At 35.1% G+C, this 19,518-nt stretch overlaps 1 protein-coding gene across 6 annotated transcripts in view; it reads left to right on the forward strand.

Annotated features, from left to right (window-relative positions):
• Positions 1–19,518, forward strand: part of CSMD3 (CUB and Sushi multiple domains 3) — a 610,641-nt gene that overhangs the window by 78,682 nt on the left and 512,441 nt on the right. For all 6 annotated transcript variants that reach the window (XM_027645674.1, XM_027645676.1, XM_027645678.1 and 3 more), the window contains exon 2: positions 7,355–7,577. In XM_027645674.1, coding sequence (XP_027501475.1) covers positions 7,355–7,577 — 223 coding nt within the window. The remainder of the gene's footprint in view (positions 1–7,354; positions 7,578–19,518) is intronic.

Consider the following 19,518-nt stretch of genomic DNA (forward strand, 5'->3'; position numbering starts at 1 on the left):
CCTTCCCTTCGCAAACCTTCCCAAACCTTCCCAAACCTGCCTTTCCCAAACCTTCCCAAACCTTCCTTTCTCTGCCCTGCCCAAACCTGCCCTGCCCTGCCCAAACCTTCCTTTCCCTTACCAATTTTAATGAACCAACTACATAATGACAGAGGTTTACTGTGTATGCCAATGGGCTTTAAATTCAGGGAATTCAAGTCAGCATTATATTGACTGTTCTCCTGTTACACTACAGTTAATTTGAAAACTAAATGTTATGGGACATTTCAGCTTTAATTTAAATGTGTAGTACTAAATATATCTTGATTTTTTCCAGAGGTTACTTTTGTTTCAATCTTTATTTTATAGAGAATATTTCCTTATATACTTTTGTTACATGAAAACCAGTTGCTTCTTTTGCCATCTTTCCATTTTAAGTCTTCTGCTCCTCAAGATGTATTCCATGTGAACAAGAGCAGTCCTGTTGTATTTTAGACCTTATGTTTCTTTAAACAAGTAACACACTCAGTGTTGACATGAGGGAACAGAATCTTTCGTCCTTCTACTAGTTTTCACAGCTGAGACAAGTGGAAGACAACACTAAAATATTTCTAAACCTCTTTCAGAAAAGGTGTCTGAAACAGAGATAAGAAATTTCTCTCTGAAGGAAAAGCAGTACCTCCATAAAGTGTTTCAAATGTGGTGATGATTTACAGTGATAGCTTCTGTTTGGCTGGTATTCCATACCAGTTCCATTGAGTTTGTTATAGAGTTTCCAGTCAATCCTACCAAAAGATTAGAAAAGTCATTTTGATACCTTATTATAGCTTATACAAGGGCAAGGCAATCTATTTTACTCAGATATTTACCAAAAAGTATCACTATATTTTCTCATAGCATTAAAATGATACTAATCATAGATTGAAAAGTTTAAAATGGACTTCTTTTGAAAACTTCATAATGTCTAAACTTCATAGTGGCCCAATTTCCAGTAAATTGTGCGAAGATTAGGCATCCAAATATCTTATTTGTGAAAGAAAATGCTTTTAAGAACAAAATGAAATGAAATGGTAATTTAGTTAAGAAGTTCTCAATTTCCTGGAACTCCTAAGAGCTGATTTTCACCAAGGTGTTTCAGTGTTTTTCTTACTTTATGCCCTTCACAAACACAAGATTTTTGTTGAGTATTTTGTTTCTTTTATAAGATGCTTAATAAAGCATCTCTGAGACTAAAGAAAACAGTATAAAATGAAGGAAATAAGCATTGTATGTAAAAAACAATGATTGACAAAAATAGAAAGTAAAAAGCAACCCACAAAGATAGACATAACCATGACAGAAGAGTTGGAACTGAGTTGGAGTTGTTCAGGCTCCAGGGATACCTTACAGCAGGTACCTTCTAATACCTACATGGGGCCAACAAGAAGGCTGGAGAAGGACTTTTTAGAAAGACGTGTAGTGATAGGAGAAAGGAAAATGATTTTAAACTGACAGAGGGTAGGTTTAGATCACATATTAGGAAGAAATTCTTTGCTGTGAGGGTGGTGAGATACTGGAGCAGTGTTCCCAGAGATGTTGTGGATGTCCCATCCCTGTAGTGCTCAAGGCCAGGTTGGATGAGGCTTTGAGCAACTTGATCTACTGGAAGGTGCCCCTGTCCACAGCAGGGGTTTGGAACTAGATGATCTTTAAGGTCCCTTCCAACCCAAACCATTTTATGATTCCATGATTCTAAATTTTTATTACTTTGGGAAATTATACATAAGAAAATAATTATCTGTGGTCAGACAAAATATCAAATGTCGGCTTTGTTCATCTGGTAGAAAGCTCATTGTAAAAGCTGCTATTGGAGCTGAGATGGAAGTGAGAATTCTTTGAAGCAGAGTTGAGTTAAACAGGCATAGAGATATATATGAAAACAACATAGATTTTTCTGAAGCAGCAGCAGTTCTAATGCCTTGTAGCTGACATGGATACCTATCCCACTGCAAACTGCTACCCAGGTGCAGTCTACTTATGTTCTGGTGTGCTGTACTGCAGGGTTGCTGCTGGTATGTACACCTTCCATGCCTAGCACAGGTGAAATGTGAGACTCATGAAGAAAGAGGGAGTTATAACATAGGAATGGACACCAGTGAGTGTCCTTAGTGTAAAAGTCAGCAGTCTGTTCATATGAAAACACAGTAGAGTAAGAAAGAAGCATGCAAGCTGCTGGGCATTTGAGGGAGGCAGAGAAAAAGGTGGAGAGTAAGTAGGAACTAATAAGTCCAGTGCATTAGAGACGATTGCCTTCCATGTTTGTACTCATGTGAAAAAAATTCAATAAAACTTAGTGTTGGAAGTTAAGATTAGAGAAAGGAGATTTAATGCAGAAAAGAGGCATAACGTGAAATGGAAGAGCATAAATTAAAGAGAATTAAGACATGATGAGAAGAGATAAAAAGATAAATTTCAAACACAGTCCAAAGTAAAATGCAGTCATTACATCTGGAGAGTGTCCTATTCTCATTTTCATAATTGGATTCAAAGATCGTGATGGAAGGCATGACAGGACAAGTAAAATTATAGAAATGGTAAGATGGTTTAGAAAGAAATATTGTGTATATATTTTCCAAAAATGAGAAGGATTGATTGCAGGAAGGAAAGGGTTCACAAAATAGGGATGAGTTCACATCACAATGAAATCTATCCCTGTTGCATTCCAGTATGTTCTTAGACGTACTAACAAAAAGGATGAACATATAGAACCATAAAAACTAAGGTGATGATAACATAAGTGAACAGAAAGAGAATGCAGCAAAACAGAAGATAATTAGGAGAACAATCCTTCCTGATTTATGATCACTGTAAAAAGTAGCTGCTCCTTGCTGCTCAATACAGTCAGGTGATCAAAGATCGTAAACAGGAAAGGTCTTGCAGAAACATGTAATGAACAGGAGAGATAAATGAACAAAGTTGATGGACTCTGAATGGAATAGAACCACCAACTAGGGGGAAAGAATAATGTTGCAAATAGGTTTATTGCACAAAAAAGGAGAGGTGAACAAGGATGACATGGCTAAGGAGTACTGTAAGATTCTATTGACTGTGCTTTAAGATAGGTGCAAGTCAAAGAAATGAAAGGAGATCAGCTTATCAGAAAGGATACTGAAGAAAAAAAGCAGGGTATGCACAAATCATCTTCCATTTTCTCAGTTTGCTTTTAAAACAAATGACAGCAAGTATTAAATACCTCTTTAAAAGGAAATACACAAGCAACTTAGAAATGTGAGAGTGTGTTAATCAATGTAGACTCAGTATAATTATCATATGATAATGACTGCTATTAAAGAACACATTAAACAAAGAAGATTAAACAAAAGGTGTGGAGTACTAAGGAGGTGAGAGGTGTGGACATATGTTATTAAACAGTATAATTGAATGGTCAGAAGGAAGAGAAAAAGCCAAAGACAGTCTTGTTGTGTACTGGGTGAGCATAATTATGGGAAATCCAAGGGCAAGGGGTGTGGATATTGTGTAAGTATTACTTGCTTTGCTAGAAGGCAAGGAAAGTTGAATAAGTAGATTAAGAACTGATGTTACTGATGCTTACTGTAATCCCACAATGAATCAGAGGATGACTGAAATCAGAAAGAGCGGCTGTGGTTTTTGATTTCAAGAAATATTTATCCATGTAAAATTGATGAGAATTAAACATCTGAATTTTAAAATCTGGTAAAAAACAATGCAATGGAAACTTTGAATCATACTCACTATTAAAAGAATATCATGAGTGGTTTTGTTCATCTTCATACTTACTTCAACAAGAATTTTTCTTTTCTAGTCTAACTTCAAGCTATTCAAAATTCTTCATTGTGTGCTTTGAATAAAACCTTCCCCTTAATGAAAAGCAGTTTGCAAGTAACTTCTTTTTGGAATGCTAGTTCTGAAATCTAGATGAAAAAGATCACAGTATATGTTACTGGTTATTTCAGCATGAATTTTACCTCATGAAAATAAATGTCATGTTTTCCTCATTTGATCAGACCAGTCAGTTAATGCACGCTGTTTATTTTGATCATAACCAAGTTGGACTGCCAAGGTGAAGAACATCACAGAATGTATTAACATATGAAAGCAGAGATTACAGTGCATGTTGTATGGAGTCTGTTGGCATGGTTTTTTTTATTTAATAGACTAAAAAAGTAGGCCTATCAAAATCAAACTTCACTGTTGGTTTGTTGGTATTTTTTCCATTCTTGGAATTAAAAATGTATCTTCTGACATGTGCATAGCTGTGTTACATTCTACTAGTCATCTCAGAAAAACATCCAAGTTATATCATCATGCAGAATATGAAGAATTCTCTTTTGTTATGGTTTGGGTATGGAATAAAAGAAGTAAGTGGAACTTTTATAAGTTGTGAAACTTTATATTTCATATATATTTATGGATAGGACCAATTTTTGGATCCAGTATGAAGCATTACATTCCTTAATAAATAGTGTGTTATCTCACAAGGTTCTGCTCACTCATAGTTGTGGTTCTAGTTTTGGCTTTGGTTTTTTTTAAATATAATTTAATTTTGGTAACAGAAGACCTATTATATTTGATTTTTTCTTTGTAGTTTGTATTGAATTAACAGAACAGTCCATATGTAATTGAAAGCTTTCATGACATAACTACAGCAACAAAGGTTCTAAATTATGGAACTATATTATGATGCTGAGACAAAGTTTACACTGTGCTTTCCGCACTTGGTATGGGGAGATGCATAAAAATTTACAGCATATGCTATTTAGTTTTCAAGTATCTCTCTCTCTGTAAGTTTTTTTCTCTAATTCAATTGAATATGCCTCAGCAAGAGATTTCTAGGAAAAACTAAATTGATAAATATGTACACACAGCTATTTAAAGTCTTATTTCAGTGACTGTATTTTGTGGGAAGTGTTAGAGTTCTAGGATGAAGAGCTTATGATGTAGTTTAATTTTGTAAAGTGACTTGTGCACAAACTGTATTCCAAAAGACTTTTAAAGTGCTAAATAAAACAGCTGAGCTTAAATAATAAATAATAACACATAAAAGAGATTTAAAAATAGTTCAAGTATATGAGGGAGATACAGAAAGAGATAAATAAAACAAACTCCTAACAATGAAAGTTGTGCAGGCACTGATATGAGAATGAATTCTCTAAGCTAATTCACAGTAGAAGGTAAAATTTGCTATATATGTCAGATGAGGCAAACAAAGGTCTAATTACTTTCTAAGAGGATCTTCCATTCCCTTTTTGTCCTATATATCTGATACAGTGATATTTGTATTGGAACAGTAGTCATACTTCATAAGAGGCATCTTTTCTCACCATTGGAGATAAACATGAAAAAGCCGAAATAAAAACATTGTATGTCTCCCTCTTCTGTTGTCAAGAAAAGTAACTTTACAGTGTAGCAACGCAAAGTGCAAAATCTTAAGAGATTTTTGCTTAGTACTTCAGAGAAGAGGGTCTCTGCACATATAAATGCTCAGTGCAAAGACAAGCCTGTGAATATGCCATGAAGAAGATGATTTAATGAGCTCAAATATATACATGTGTGTATAATCAAAGAGTCGGCATCTGGTTTGTTTGTTTGTAGTTTGTTGTGAAATGTATATCGTGTTTCTGTGAAAGAGCAGCTTAGTGTTTTGTGCTGTCTCTCAGTTGATGAAATCCCCCCCAGCAGAGGGGTCTTGCTCTGAGTGTGCTTGGGAAAGAGAAGCTTTGGGGGTGCAAAAGGCAAAGCAGGAAAGCTGATCTAATATTTAAGGAGTAAGAGAGCAAAAGGCCTGGAGAGAGGATGCAGACCTACAGTCAGACTGCGAAGCTGGTGGAAAGAAAAAATATTCTAAAGCCCCAAATGAGTTAGGAACTGCTGTAACTGAGCATTAGAACTTGGAACAAAAGTTTAGAAAAGGACCTGTCCTACCAGGACACAGTGACTTGAAGGAGACCTTTTTATAATTATTCATGTTCTCTTATTTTTCTCAGAAAATGGGTTTTCTATATAAAAAGAAAATTTGTTATAATCCAAGAAAAATCAGTGTTTGAATGTAGGGACCATTTCTGAAATTTGGTAACGTTCATTTTAAAAGGAATCTATTGGCAGAGCAACCTTTCACCTTTGACCACTGTACTGAATTTGGCTAGGATAGACTTAATTTTCTTCATAGTAGATTCTATGGTATTATGTTTTAGATTTGTGACCAAAACAGTGTTGATAGCACAAGGACATTTTAGTTATTCCTGAGCAGTGCTTACACAGCATCAAGGCCTTCTCTGCTTATCATGCTGCCTGTTACAGCAAATCAGCTGGGGATGGGCAAGAAATTGGGAGGGGACACAACTGGGACACAGATGACTCCAAACAATGACAGGGATATTCTATAACTTATGAAAGGGATATTCCATACCAGGTGGCGCCATGCTCAGTGACAAATGCTGATGGGAAGGAGGAGGAAGGGACCGTGTTCAGGGTTATGATGTTTGTCTTCCCGTGTAACCATTAGGCATGATGTAGAACCGCTTTCCTGGAGATGGTTGAACACCTGCCTGACAGAGTAGCCAATGAATTCCTTCATCTTCTATGTTTACATGTACAGCTTTCCCTGTAGCTGTTAAACTGTCCTTATCTCAACCCACGAGTTTTCTCACGTTACTCTTTCCATTCTCTCTCCCATCCCACTGCAAGGGAGTGGACGGAGGGTGTGGGGTGTGGTGGGTGAGGGGTGGCTCTGGGGCGCTTCCCTGACCGCCGGAGTTGAACAACAGACACTTAGGGTCAGTCAAAACACGTTCATCTTAATATTCACATGATGTAGTATCATGATGGTGGTATTTCAGATTAAGTCTTTAAGTAGATAGCTTTTATGACCCAGAATTATTCACTAGGAAAAGCTTGTTCATAATAAGTAGCCTTTTAGCCTCTTACGGTCCCAAAATATATGGAGGAGGAGCATGAGATTAATAGGTTTAATCTATATCAGACCTGTACCAAAAGAGATTTGTTTGCTTTGCTCTGACTGCTTCTCTTCCTTTTATCGAAAAAAGGAATTGATGTGGATACTTTGCCTCATAGACAAATTTAGTCATAGATGTTGTTATATATATTTATTTGCAAAGATGCTACCATATGCCTTTACATAAACAGTATGGAAAACACATTTGTTAGGTGGGTGGGGTTGTTTTGCATTAAGTGGCCAGCATTTGTATTAAAACATTGGCTTTTTCTTTCTAAATGCCGTACTTGCTAAGAAATATTTTGATATTTTTTCAGAAATCATGAATTCTAGTGATGTATTCTATTGAAGATTGATATAAAAATGGATTGCTGACTTTTGTTTCCTTGGTATCTTTTTTAGGATTTATTTATACCTGTGGTGGAACTTTAAAAGGACTTAATGGAACTATAGAAAGCCCTGGCTTCCCATATGGATATCCAAATGGTGCAAACTGTACATGGGTTATAATAGCAGAAGAAAGAAACAGAATACAAATCGTCTTTCAGTCTTTTGCTCTAGAAGAAGAATATGATTATTTGTCATTATATGATGGGCATCCTCATCCTGCAAACTTTAGGACAAGGTAATGAATAAATATTATTAAAATCTAATTTAACTAATATCTTAAAAAATATGAGAATATAGTTAAAGCTAATGTTTTTAAATTATTTCTTTCATATTTAGTCTTTAAGGTGAACTTTAATTAATTGCAAGTGCCAAAATCTAGATCATGTGCTTTAATTTTAGTTAAAGTAAGTGCTGTAATTAATCTACCCCTCATAAAAGTTGTCTCAACAAAATGTAATTAATTAAGAAACATATGAGCATGGATAAATGAATGTAAAGTGAGTATGAGATTGCAGAGGTCCCAGTTTGTGTGATCTAGTAGCAGTGGAACTTTTATACTCTTTTCAACAGGAGGCTTTTGACCAAAATCAAGAAAATATATTTAAGATGGACTAGATAATTATTTTCTTGCAATTGTATATGAGCATCTTCTAACAAAAAGGGATTACAACAGTGAAAAAATCAGTTTGAAATATCAAGAGTGTGATGGGTCACAGAACATTTTTTATCTGAGTGTATTTCAGAGTCATGGCCCAGATTTTCAGTTCTGGAAGGTTGCAACTTGAGGAATACATAATATTTCAGCAATTACAACAGATATATTAGTCATACACTTGCTAGTTATTTTTATCTCTCTTGACTTCTGTAAGTCGTCATCTGCCTAGACTTCTGTAAGGCCTTTGGGATGGCCCCACACAACAGCCTTGTTGTTAAATAGGAGAGATACGTATTTGATGGATGGACTATTTGATGGATAGTGCAGTGGCTGCACGGCCACATCCAAAGAGTTGCAGTCAAGAGCTTAAAGTACAGAGATCAGCAACAAATGGTGTCCTTCAGGGAGTCTTTACTGGGACCAAGACTATTCAGTATCTTTGTTAAGGATGTAGACAGTGAGACTGAGTGCACGCTCAGCAAGTTTGCAGATGACATCAAGTTGAGTGGTGCAGTTGATTTTCTTGAGGGAGGGGATGCCATCCAGAAGGACATTGACAGACTGGAGGAGTGGACCCAGGAGAACCTCATGAAGTTCAATGAGGCCACGTGTAACATCCTGCACCTGGGTCTGGTCAATTCTCAGTGTCAATGCAGACTGGGAGATGAATGGATTGAGAGCAGTCTTGAAGAGAAGGACTTGGGGAGATAGATAGATAGATAGATAGATAGATGGATGGACGGACGAAACATTGGACACAAACCAGCAATGTGCAGTTACAGCTCAGAAAGCTAACTGTATCCCAGGCTGCATCAAAAGAAGCATGAGCAGTAAGCTGAGGGAGCTGATTTTTCCTGTCTGGTTTGCTTTTGTGAGACCCCACCTGGAGAACTGTGCCCAACTCCAAGGCTCCCAGCACAAGAAAATCATTGACCTATTGGAGCAGGTCCAAATAAGTCCACCAAAATGATCAGAGGGCTGGAGCACCTCTCCTATGAAGAAAGGCTGAGAGAACTGGGGTAGTTCAGCCTTGAGAACAGAAGGCTCCAGGGATACCATATTGTGACCTTTCAATACTTAAAGGGGACTTATGAGAAAGATGGATAGAGACTTTTTACCAGGGCCTCTAGTGACAGGACAAAGGGTAATGGTTTTAAACTTAAAAGACTGTAGATGAGGACTTGAGCACCTCCCTGACAAAGACAGGCTGAGAAAGTTGGGGTTGTTCAACCTGGAGAAGAGAAGGTTGCATAGAGACCTCACAGCAATCTTCCAGTATTTGAAAAGGGCCTACAGGGAAGCCAGAAAAGGACTCTTCATCAAGAACTGTAGTGGTAGGACAAGAAGTAAAGGGTACAAACTGAAAGAGGGGAAATTTAGGTTAGATATTAGAAAGGAAAGTTTTACTGTGAGGGTGGTGAGATACTGGAACAGGTTGTCCAAGAAGCTTGTGGATGCCCCAACCCTGGCAGTGTTCAAAGCCAGGTTGGATAAGGCCTTGAGCAACCTGGTTTACTGGGAGGTGTTCTTGCCCATGGCAGGAGATTTGGGACTAGATGGTCTTTAAGGTCCCTTCCAACCCCTTAACATTCTATGATTCTATGATTAAGATTAGATACGAGGAAGAAATTTTTTACAAAGAGGGTAGTAAGATACTGGAATGAGTTCCCAAGAAATCCTTGGCTTTGAGTAACCTGATCTAGGGAAAGATGTCCCTGCCCACAACAGTGGGGGTTGGAAGTAGATCATCTTCCAAACCAAACCATTCCATGATTTTGTTATTCTATGATCCTGTGATGAAGAATGTGATATCTGTTCCTAATCAGGGAACATCCAGTTTCATTTTGCTTTGCGTAATGCTACTCAAATAAAGGGATTTGTGTTCTTAAGGTTGTATGGTAAATGTTGATTCACTGGTAATGATTATTTTTTTTAACTACTGCATAACAGTGCAGCATCTGTTCACTAGAAGGAAAATGTAACTTGGTACTAGAAGGAAACTAGAACAGTAAAATTCTTCATGTAAATCTGTGCAGGACGTGAATTCTGTTTGTCAAATGGTTAACAGTCAGCAGATACAGAGAAATGTATCTCTAATTAATTGTTTCTCTTTGTACTTCTGTGTTTCCATTTTTATTTCCTGTTTCATGAATGTTTGTGTGCAATTCTGATATCAACTGCAGGAAAGAGGGAACCCATAGATAAAAGATTTGAGAGGTGTCTTTCACAACAACAAGAAAAAACAAGATCATTTAGTTTTCCTCCTTTCTGCCCACTCCTCAAAAGATAAAACTGAGATTTTCTTAAATGTAGGAGACCAAAAAGGCTCTCACTGGTAGTCAAAGGTTCTATTGGTGAATCCACTCTAAATTGTAATCTCAAGGAGTATGTAAACAATGTTCTGGACAAATGCAAAAGAATTAAACAATTACTACAGTTAGGAACCAATGGTCTTTACTGAGTTACAATTTTAATGAGCATCAGGAAAAACGGGTTAAGGAAGTTAAGAGAATGGAAGGAAGAGGAATATAATATCTTGGAAAAGAAGAATTGTTTTTCTTTATGTCTTGTTCAAGCTGCTCAAAAGTTTTATATGTATTTGTATGCACATGTTAATCCATACATATACATGTATATGTATCTGGACATATAGATATATAGATACCTATATGCATTTATAGATATATGTGTGCAGGATTCTTTTTTAAGTAAAACTAATCCTTCAGTGCTGGAGCTTTGGCATTTTTATTTTTTTTTAAAGGTCAGTATCTTGAGAAGAAAGTCAAGGAAACCTTGACTTTTGGTGTGGTGTATTTAGGATGCCATTACATTCTGGTGAAAAAGTATAAGCAGTTCTGTGGAAGAGTAGAATAAGTCAGCACTTTAAAAGGAAAAGACAATTGAGCCTCAATATAGGTCTTGAAATAGACTCCTTTTGCAAGATTTACAAGATCTTACCAGAGTGTGGGTACAGTAGAAGAATAATACACATTTGTATGAGTGGAGAATTGGGTTTTAAATTAAGAAAGTATGATAGTGAAATTATGCAAGTTTTACTAAATCTTTCATGATTTAAAAATGTTTATTTTCTCAGATTGCTGTAGCAAGTAGTGTGGTGGTTTCCTAGAGTTGTCTTTTGCAAAAGGTTTTTATTTAAACAAGTGAAGCTTGAACTGAGGTACAGTTGCTTGTGAAAACTATTGTTCTAGTATGACAGTGGATTTTGTCGTTTTACTTAGTGACATTGATGAAGGTGTAATCATAATGCACTCGTTGCCTTCCCTTTAAATTTGTAACAGGCAAAAATATTTTCCGGGGACTACCTAAAAAAATTGTGTCAGGTAGAGAAGGACACTATTTCTTTTTTTTTTCTTCAATAAATTTCTATCTAAATTAAAATGATTTTGCAGTTTGACTATTTGTGAAGCTCATGTTCTCTGATTCCAACCTTGTCCAGTTTTGTACTTCTTTGTTTAATTGGTCTCCTCAGAATTGAATCTTGTTAAAATTGCAGTCATTGACTGTTTTCAGTGAATGCTTAACAACCTGAACTGATTTAGATGGCACTTAAATGGCAGCTAAACAATAACAAATGGAAGAGAAGCATGTCAGATAGGGCCATTACGGAAAGTGTACAGTCAATATTATACTTGTATCATTGTGTTAGTGCATATGCTTGATTTAGTATATTTCATATGATAATCTCTGCCTCAAACTATAAATAAACTATAAAATAATTTAAAGCTCTAAATGATATGAAAAAAAAAAGTCTTTCCATAAATTATATTTGTAAGTACCTACAAAAAATATGTTTGCAGAAAGACAGTATTAATTCATGTATTTGAACCAAGTTTTCAGCAAAATTTCATACTTGGAAGTCTTTCTGGGTCATATCATAGACTCTGTTTTTAGGGTTTTCTTGTTGCCTTCCTTATGCATATTTGTGATTTTTGTGTACCCTTTCTTTCACATTTATACAACTAGCACCCCTCAAAACAAACAAAAAACTCAAAGCAAACAAAAACCCCACCAAAAAACCCAACCCAACCAACCAACCAACCAACCAAAAAAAAAAAACAACTAAAAAACCTCCCACCCAAACAAATAAAACAAAACAAAAAACCCCAACCAACCAAACAAAAAAAACTCTTGGGTTTGATTTTCTATAATTACTTTTAAATTGCAACTTTGGATAGACCTTATTTTGGCAAGTAGCTAATACTTCGAACTGCTATTCAGAGTGAAAGTGTTGCATTTCCAGATAAAATCCTCTTCCATTTTTTCAAAATTTTTGTCTTTCACATTATTTTTGTGTGGTACTAGATGAATCATTTCAGTCAAGAAGATAATATGTTTTCAGTTTTCTGGGTACCCAGCTTGAGAAACAAGAGTTTTGTTTGCACTAGTGATAAGAAATCCCATGCTTTAATAAAATTAGCAGAAGGTATGTTTGAACTGATAAAACATTAGATAAATCAACTGCTTTGCAAAAACCAGTTGGAGTCATCTGATGATACCTCTTCAATGTTATGAAAATATTTTTTAGTGTAATTTGTAAAAAATTTACTGTGATAGCCACTGCCTTTTCTTAGGGAGTGGCATGGAAAGAACTGCTCCATGGAGGGCACAGATCAGGAGTTGGGGAGACCCCACTCAGGCTGTGCTCTCACTTTTCTTTAGCTACACATGGTTAATTTTCTCTTAGGAACTTTGAACGGAAGAAAACTTGAAACATCCTCAATGTTTAAAAGGGGAGTTAATAATCATAGTTTCTAATCTCTTGTATTTAAGCAAGATAAATCATCCTTTCATCTATGCTCCCCACTGAGGCCACCAAGAATCAAACACACAGGTTACCTGATCGGTGCTGCTGAGCTGCACAGGAGAAATTAACTGAAATTACTGGAGATATCCACTGCCTTCTCTCTGTTGATGAATTGTTCTCCTGAAATATCTGACTCCCTAATTATGCCTACATTTTTAACCTTTACTCTTCTTGAAGAGAAAAAACATTTTCAGTAGATTAATAAGGAGATCTTCAAAATTTCAAGATGTTGTATTGTATCCTCACTCTAGTACTTCCAAAGGTTTGAATTTGGTACTAAATCAACAGACTCAGACTGACTATAAAATTAATTAATTTGGTCCAACTAAAGAAGAGGAAAGAGGAGAGGGGAAGGGAGGGGAGGGGAATAAAAAAGGGGTGTTAAATCCATAAAATTAAAAGTGAATCCTTAGTATCGATTAATATTAAATATTGTTACAGTTGTAGGTAGGTGAGTTGGTTCTGGGGCGAGGCTATGCTGACTGTAAAGGGCGCGGAAAAACATCAGACATACCAGAACAAGAAGCCAGACTGGCTTCTCTGACCATCCTGTAAGAGCTGGACCTTCTTAAGTGGTCCAGAGAACCACAGAAGGAGCAGAATGAGTGCTTTCCCTGGCTGATAAGGGAACGCCTATGTAGATGGGTTGAGCACCCTGCTATCACCCCATTAGTGTTTGCTTCTGGCCTGATAATATTGTCAGGTACCAGTCTCTCCATCATAAATGTGCCAGGTATTACTGAAACATAATCAAACATTGTGTTTTGGCTCAAAACCAGTCACAAATGTAAGGTACATTTTCTCAGAATAATTTTCATTTGTTGATTTGAGAGTGTTGAAATCATAGAATTATCCATTCTTTTCTCTACATCTAATATTTTTTTGAAAAACATTCAAGTCATTTAATAATTTAAAACCAAAAAACCCAAATCAACAACAAAATCCAAAGTAAAACTACCATTTTACTAATTTTATGTTCTTCCTTTAAAAAGAAACAGCATGAAGTAAAATACCAGCAATTCTCAATTTTAAAAGGGGAAAAACATATTTCAGGGCAAATAGATTTTGCCTATAAAACTTCCTATTTTTAAAGTGAAAGAATTGTAATTTACATCTCACATTGTTAACTTGTCATAATTACCTTACAGAAATGTTACAATGAAAGAAGGCTAGTAAAAGAATGAGTATTGGCACTAGCAGAAACTTCCAGTGCCCTCATATTTAATACCTCTGCTTGCTTTTGCATTTCTTATTCTAACTATGCTTCATATGTGTTTCTCCTTTTAACAGATATGAATCTGTGTCAAACAGGCAGCTATTAGGTTATTCTGCTACGTTATTAGTGCAGCCTTCAGCTTGTTATGTCAACTAATGCCACCCTGGTAGCTAATCTTTTTTTTTTGACTCATATGCCTTCTGTCTCCTGGTCCTTTGAACTTTATCCATATGTCTTTGTGAACATTTATATGTCTGTTACATCCTTTACTATTTCCCAGAAAAATACCTTAGTTTAAGTTTTTTGGGAAACTATTATGCTATTATTTCTTTGTATATATTTGCTATATATTATCCTTGGAGCAAGTGCTCCAATCTTTCTCATATTAGTTCTCATCAAAACCAGAGGGCAAAAAAAAGCCCCACATTTTTTTCCTTGCGTTTTCCTCCCTCTTCCCCCACTTCTGCTATGTCAGTGTGTGGCGGTTTTACCACCAACCAGAAATTAAACTCCAAATAAGCCACTCCCTTTCCCACACTCCTTCTGCTTATTTATGTAGAACAGGAGTTGTTGATAGGGCAACAATGGACCATTTCCTGAACTTCAAAATGTTTCCTTTGTCAACAGTAGTCCTTTTTGAGCTCTGACTGTTATGTCCAAAGTATACACATTTTCCTTCCCTCACCACTGTTCACTTCCTGCCCAAACTGTCAACCAGAGAAGATACTGGGAGCTGATTAGGAACAAATTAAGGATTCACCACTTTGGAAACACCTTCAAACCTCTTATCACTGAGCCACTGATTTTTATTTCAACTGCTCTACAGTTCTCTAGACTTCTCCACTATTTACACAGAAAGAGAAGAAAGGAGGGAATTTCACTTGAGAATTTAGGGACCAGTGAACAAAATTAAACAGAATGACACTCCCTTACAAAGAAAGAGAAAATAAAAAAAGGTATAAGTGCTAGACAAAGACCAATGAGGAGATAAGGATACAGAAAGCAACAAGAATGAAGAGGAAGGCAGATGAAGGAGGGAACAGGGGTAATTAAGAAAAGAAGGAGGGTACGGTGAACCAGCAATCAAAGTAGAAAATGATGAGAACAATAACAGAACTGAATGAATCTTAGAAAGAAGTTTTTCATTGCATGAATAAAGAAATAAATTCTGTAAAAGTGTAAACAGGAGATATATAGAATGTTGAACTGAAAATCGGTAGGGATACACAGCAACAAATAAGGCAAAATTTGTAGATATGAGAAACAGACAACTGAAAGAAATGTAACAGAAGGTAATGGTAAATGTAATGGTACACAGTATTCAGCTCTGAGACAGATTCTGAGTAGACAAGGCATTTAAAGGAATTTCTTTTTTTTTCAATTGGAAAATTTTATTTTTTATGAAAAAATATATTGAAGCAATAAAATACTTGTCATTATGCTAATAAATGCAAAGCTGAAAGAACATATAATTGTTCTATACTCTTGGGAATATTTTGATATGATGTTAAATGTCTAAATACTCATTGAGAGAGAAAGGTAGATTATTAAAACTGATAAAAGAATGTACTTGCCCAGACAAGATGCAACTGGTCTCTTGAATTTATGCTTATATTACTGCAAAAGAGCCAAGATTTTTACAGGCTGGGAAGAAATGGTTAGCTAGCAAGGAAATCCAAGGTTAAACCGTAAGGTTTTAAAACCAAACCCAAAATTGAACCAAACCAAACCAAACTAAATCAAACCCAACCAACCAACTAAAATTTTGGCAATTATTTGAAGGTGGAGGTACCTTTCTACTAAGTGATCTTAGGAAGAGACTTTCTCATTATCAGCCTTCCATAGCGTATCTTTCTTTGAATTGGATGGTCAGTTTGGCTACTTTGAATTAGCTGATGGATATAGGACTAGGTTGTTTGCTAACTAATTTTCTTACTAATGCAAGAAAAAACTCTTTTACAGTCTCTTAGATTTATTATCTATCTCCTTTGGAAAAGTGAGTAACTAGCTTTAACTGGTAACTGATTCCATATGAAGAGTGCACATACCAGTTTTATAGAGTGGTGGTCTCTGAGAACAAAAATGTTCCTTATTCTTTTTTTTTTTTTTTTTTTTACTAAATTGCTAAATTGCTTTATGGGGTTTGAAACAGCCTAGGAAGGAAAGATTTTTGTTGTGGAGGCCACTTATATATGACAAACTTATATGACATTGTAACACAGCATGCTAGCACAGTTTGTGGCCATTAGTCTTCCACCTGTGTTTCAGTTATAAAAAGGAAAAGAATGATAGTTCACAATAATAGTCTTGTCCCAGAAAGTTATAGTCTATGGGAAAAACTCGTGTTGTTACAGGGTTGTCTAACTTCTAGACCTGTTTACATGACAGAAAGGTAACTCTTAAACCAGTTGTTAAATTCACCTTGTATTGTTGCAGTTGAGAGTATCAATAAACATACCTCATAAAGCTGATAACTGAATCCGAATGTATCTGGAACAACCATATACTGTTGCTAAACTAAACCCTGAACATGTAGTTCCTATAGATTATTTCTGTTGTTTTTTAAGAAAGGCATCATCCTTCTATTTTAACTGGTATGTCTGCAGAAAGCCAGAAAAGGATATGAGTTTTTGTGCAAATATTTATAAGTCTGTGTGAGTATTTACATGTACACTAGTTAGAGTAAAGTAATGATCAGGCATAAGGCTTGAGCTACAGAACTTTTATCTCTGTCTCTCTAATATTTGTCTTAAATTTTAACTGTGATCACTTGTTACTGACTCCTATAGATTCATTGCACAGCTGGAAGTGAATATTTTATCATCTAAATTATTTACCTAAGAACAAGTTAATGTCAAAAATATATTGGAATTCCCTGAATATATTGATATGGATGAGTGACTTATCCTGCCAACCCCCCCACCAAAAAAAAAAAAAAAAAGGCAAAAAACCCTTCCAGAGTTTCTTTCTAAGTGTTGGTAGCATTACAAAAATCTCCAAATTTGCCATTGGTTCTTCTGTAGTCAGTGAAAGTCTTTGGGATCTAGATATAGTAACACAGATATTTATGCAAAAGTGTCTTTTTTATTAGGATTTACAAATTCAGTCACGAATTTATACAGGTTTCTTATATGGTTCAATATGCTTTGATTTTTGCATTGTGAAACATATATACTAGACATCTCTTCAAGTTGTATGGGAAACTTAGCTCCTATACGTCTATAACATCTGTTCAAAAGGCTGAAGTAATTTTGCTAATTAAATGCTGCTGCCCTATAGTATGACAAAAATCGTGTGAAGACACAAATGTGTATTTTGTCCAGTTTTAAACAATATTAGAACTTCCTTTAAGATGAAATAGATTCACTTTTCTTGCTGGCAGTTTAAAGTCACTTTCTATATATCCACCATACTAAAACTATATAAGTAGACTAAGTTTCAACTGAGATTTTCTAATACTGTGAAAAAGGAATCTTGTTTTGGACAAATGCTGTTTGTTCTTAACTGTGGTCTGAAAGAAACCAGTAAAGACTTCTAGTGCTAAAGCCTGCAGATCAACATTTCTCTAACACTCTTTTACAAAGTGATTTAAATTATTGATAAGAAAGCTTCTCTAGAGTAACCAGCACCTATCTACAATGAATGGAGCTTTTATTTTTGGGTGGAAAGTTGCGTGCTGCTGAAATGAAAAGGACCTAGTGTAATGATATAACTAATAATTACTAAATGTAAAACTGAGGAAGGTTGTGGAGAGAGAGTATATATGTATAAAATCTTTATTACATCAGTTTAAAAAAAAAAAAGAGAGTAACTTTAGTAACTAAAAAGTGAGATATAAGAGGAATGAAAAGAGATAGATGCTGTAAAGGTCATAGTAGACCCATGTAAACTCCCAAATGAAACTGTACATACACAAAAATGGCAAAATCTGAGTGCTGATAACAGCTGAACTTTTAGTACTTTTAGGCTACTTTTGTAGTGTAAGTTTTCATATACTGAAGTGTTTCAGTTGTCATTTATAAAGTAGCTGTTGGTAAGTTGCAAAAAGATTTCTACTATTTGAAGGAAACAGTAAATATTAAAGGACACTATTTTCAAACTGACAAAATTAGCTACCATGGTAAAATCTGGAATTAAGTCAAAGTGTTTGGGTTTTTATTTTTCTAATTTGAAGCTAAGTAAATTCTTGGGTTCCCGCCTTCATTATGTACTGTGGTGCTTGATAATCCAAGTCTATAAATATAACCTGGATGAAAAAGTCACAGTGACATGCAAATCAGGTTAATCACCTTTCATAGCAATCTGATGTTGAAAATTGTAAAAATATTCTTTACCTAGTCCAAGTGCTATTGTAAACTTGTTAATCCAGACCATGGGAAAATGAGTCATGGCAGTAATAATCTCTATTAATTATTTTTCTTTCCTCTGTGATTTCAAGTGAATACAGGAAGTGAAAATATATTTAAATATAGAATTGAAAAAATACTTAAAATATAAAAAATCACAAAATCCTCCATGCATTAAAAAAAAAAAAAAAAAAAATCAAGTAAACCTCTTGGTTGGCCAAAATGCAGAACTCAGAGATAGGAAAAAATATTATTCACTCTGTAAATGAGTTAAAGTTGCTTTTTTTTTTCCAAATTAAAGACTATAGAAAGTATTATAAGTATATTTCCACATATCAATAATATGGACAAGTCTCATTCTCAGTGTCTGTATAATAAATTCCATAAGATATTATAAGCTTACAGGTAGGGCAAAAAAAATTAGAATGAAGATGTCTCTCTTTTCGGACGTTAAAGTGAAAAATAATGGATTTGACTAGTGTTTCACATGAAAAATAAGTACTGGATGTATTTGTACCTTCCTCTTTTCATAATATTGTTTTCACTATTTATCTATTTTCTACAATTTATCTCTTATTCCATTCCATTCTACACTCCTCAATGAAATTGTTTTATCCATCTCTGTTCTACTTTTCTAAGACCACCATGATAAATCATAATCTCATAATTTTCTTTTTTTACTTAAGCATTTCCTATTTGCAGTTCTATCTCTTTTGAAGATCATTTTTTTTTAGGATTTCACTAAATTACCAAGTTTACAAAATCACAAAAATTCCTTAACAACAAATACTCTAGACAAGTTTCTATTTCTGGCCTAGCACATATAATTAACAATATGACCTATGTTTAATCTTTCTGTACCTACGATTTTCTTGATGATTGTCCAGGGAAATTAAGCCTGGGCTTTTTTCTTTTTTTCCCTCAGAGTGTTATTGGACATTATTTGCTTGTTGTTTAGAACCACACAAGGTTATTGATCAACAGTGCTGTAATACCAGGTTTCATTATTATGCTAATGTGATCCAGATTTACATGGCAGTGGTTCTTAATACTGATTTATGTGATGCAGCTGCTGGAAATTTTTTAACTGATAGTAAGCCATGAAGAAGTCATATCAAAAACAGGAGTTACTTT

The sequence above is a fragment of the Corapipo altera genome, unplaced genomic scaffold (genome assembly GCF_003945725.1).
Source record: "Corapipo altera isolate COAL_440 unplaced genomic scaffold, ASM394572v1 51, whole genome shotgun sequence".
In the NCBI taxonomy this organism is placed as follows: Eukaryota; Metazoa; Chordata; class Aves; order Passeriformes; family Pipridae; genus Corapipo; species Corapipo altera.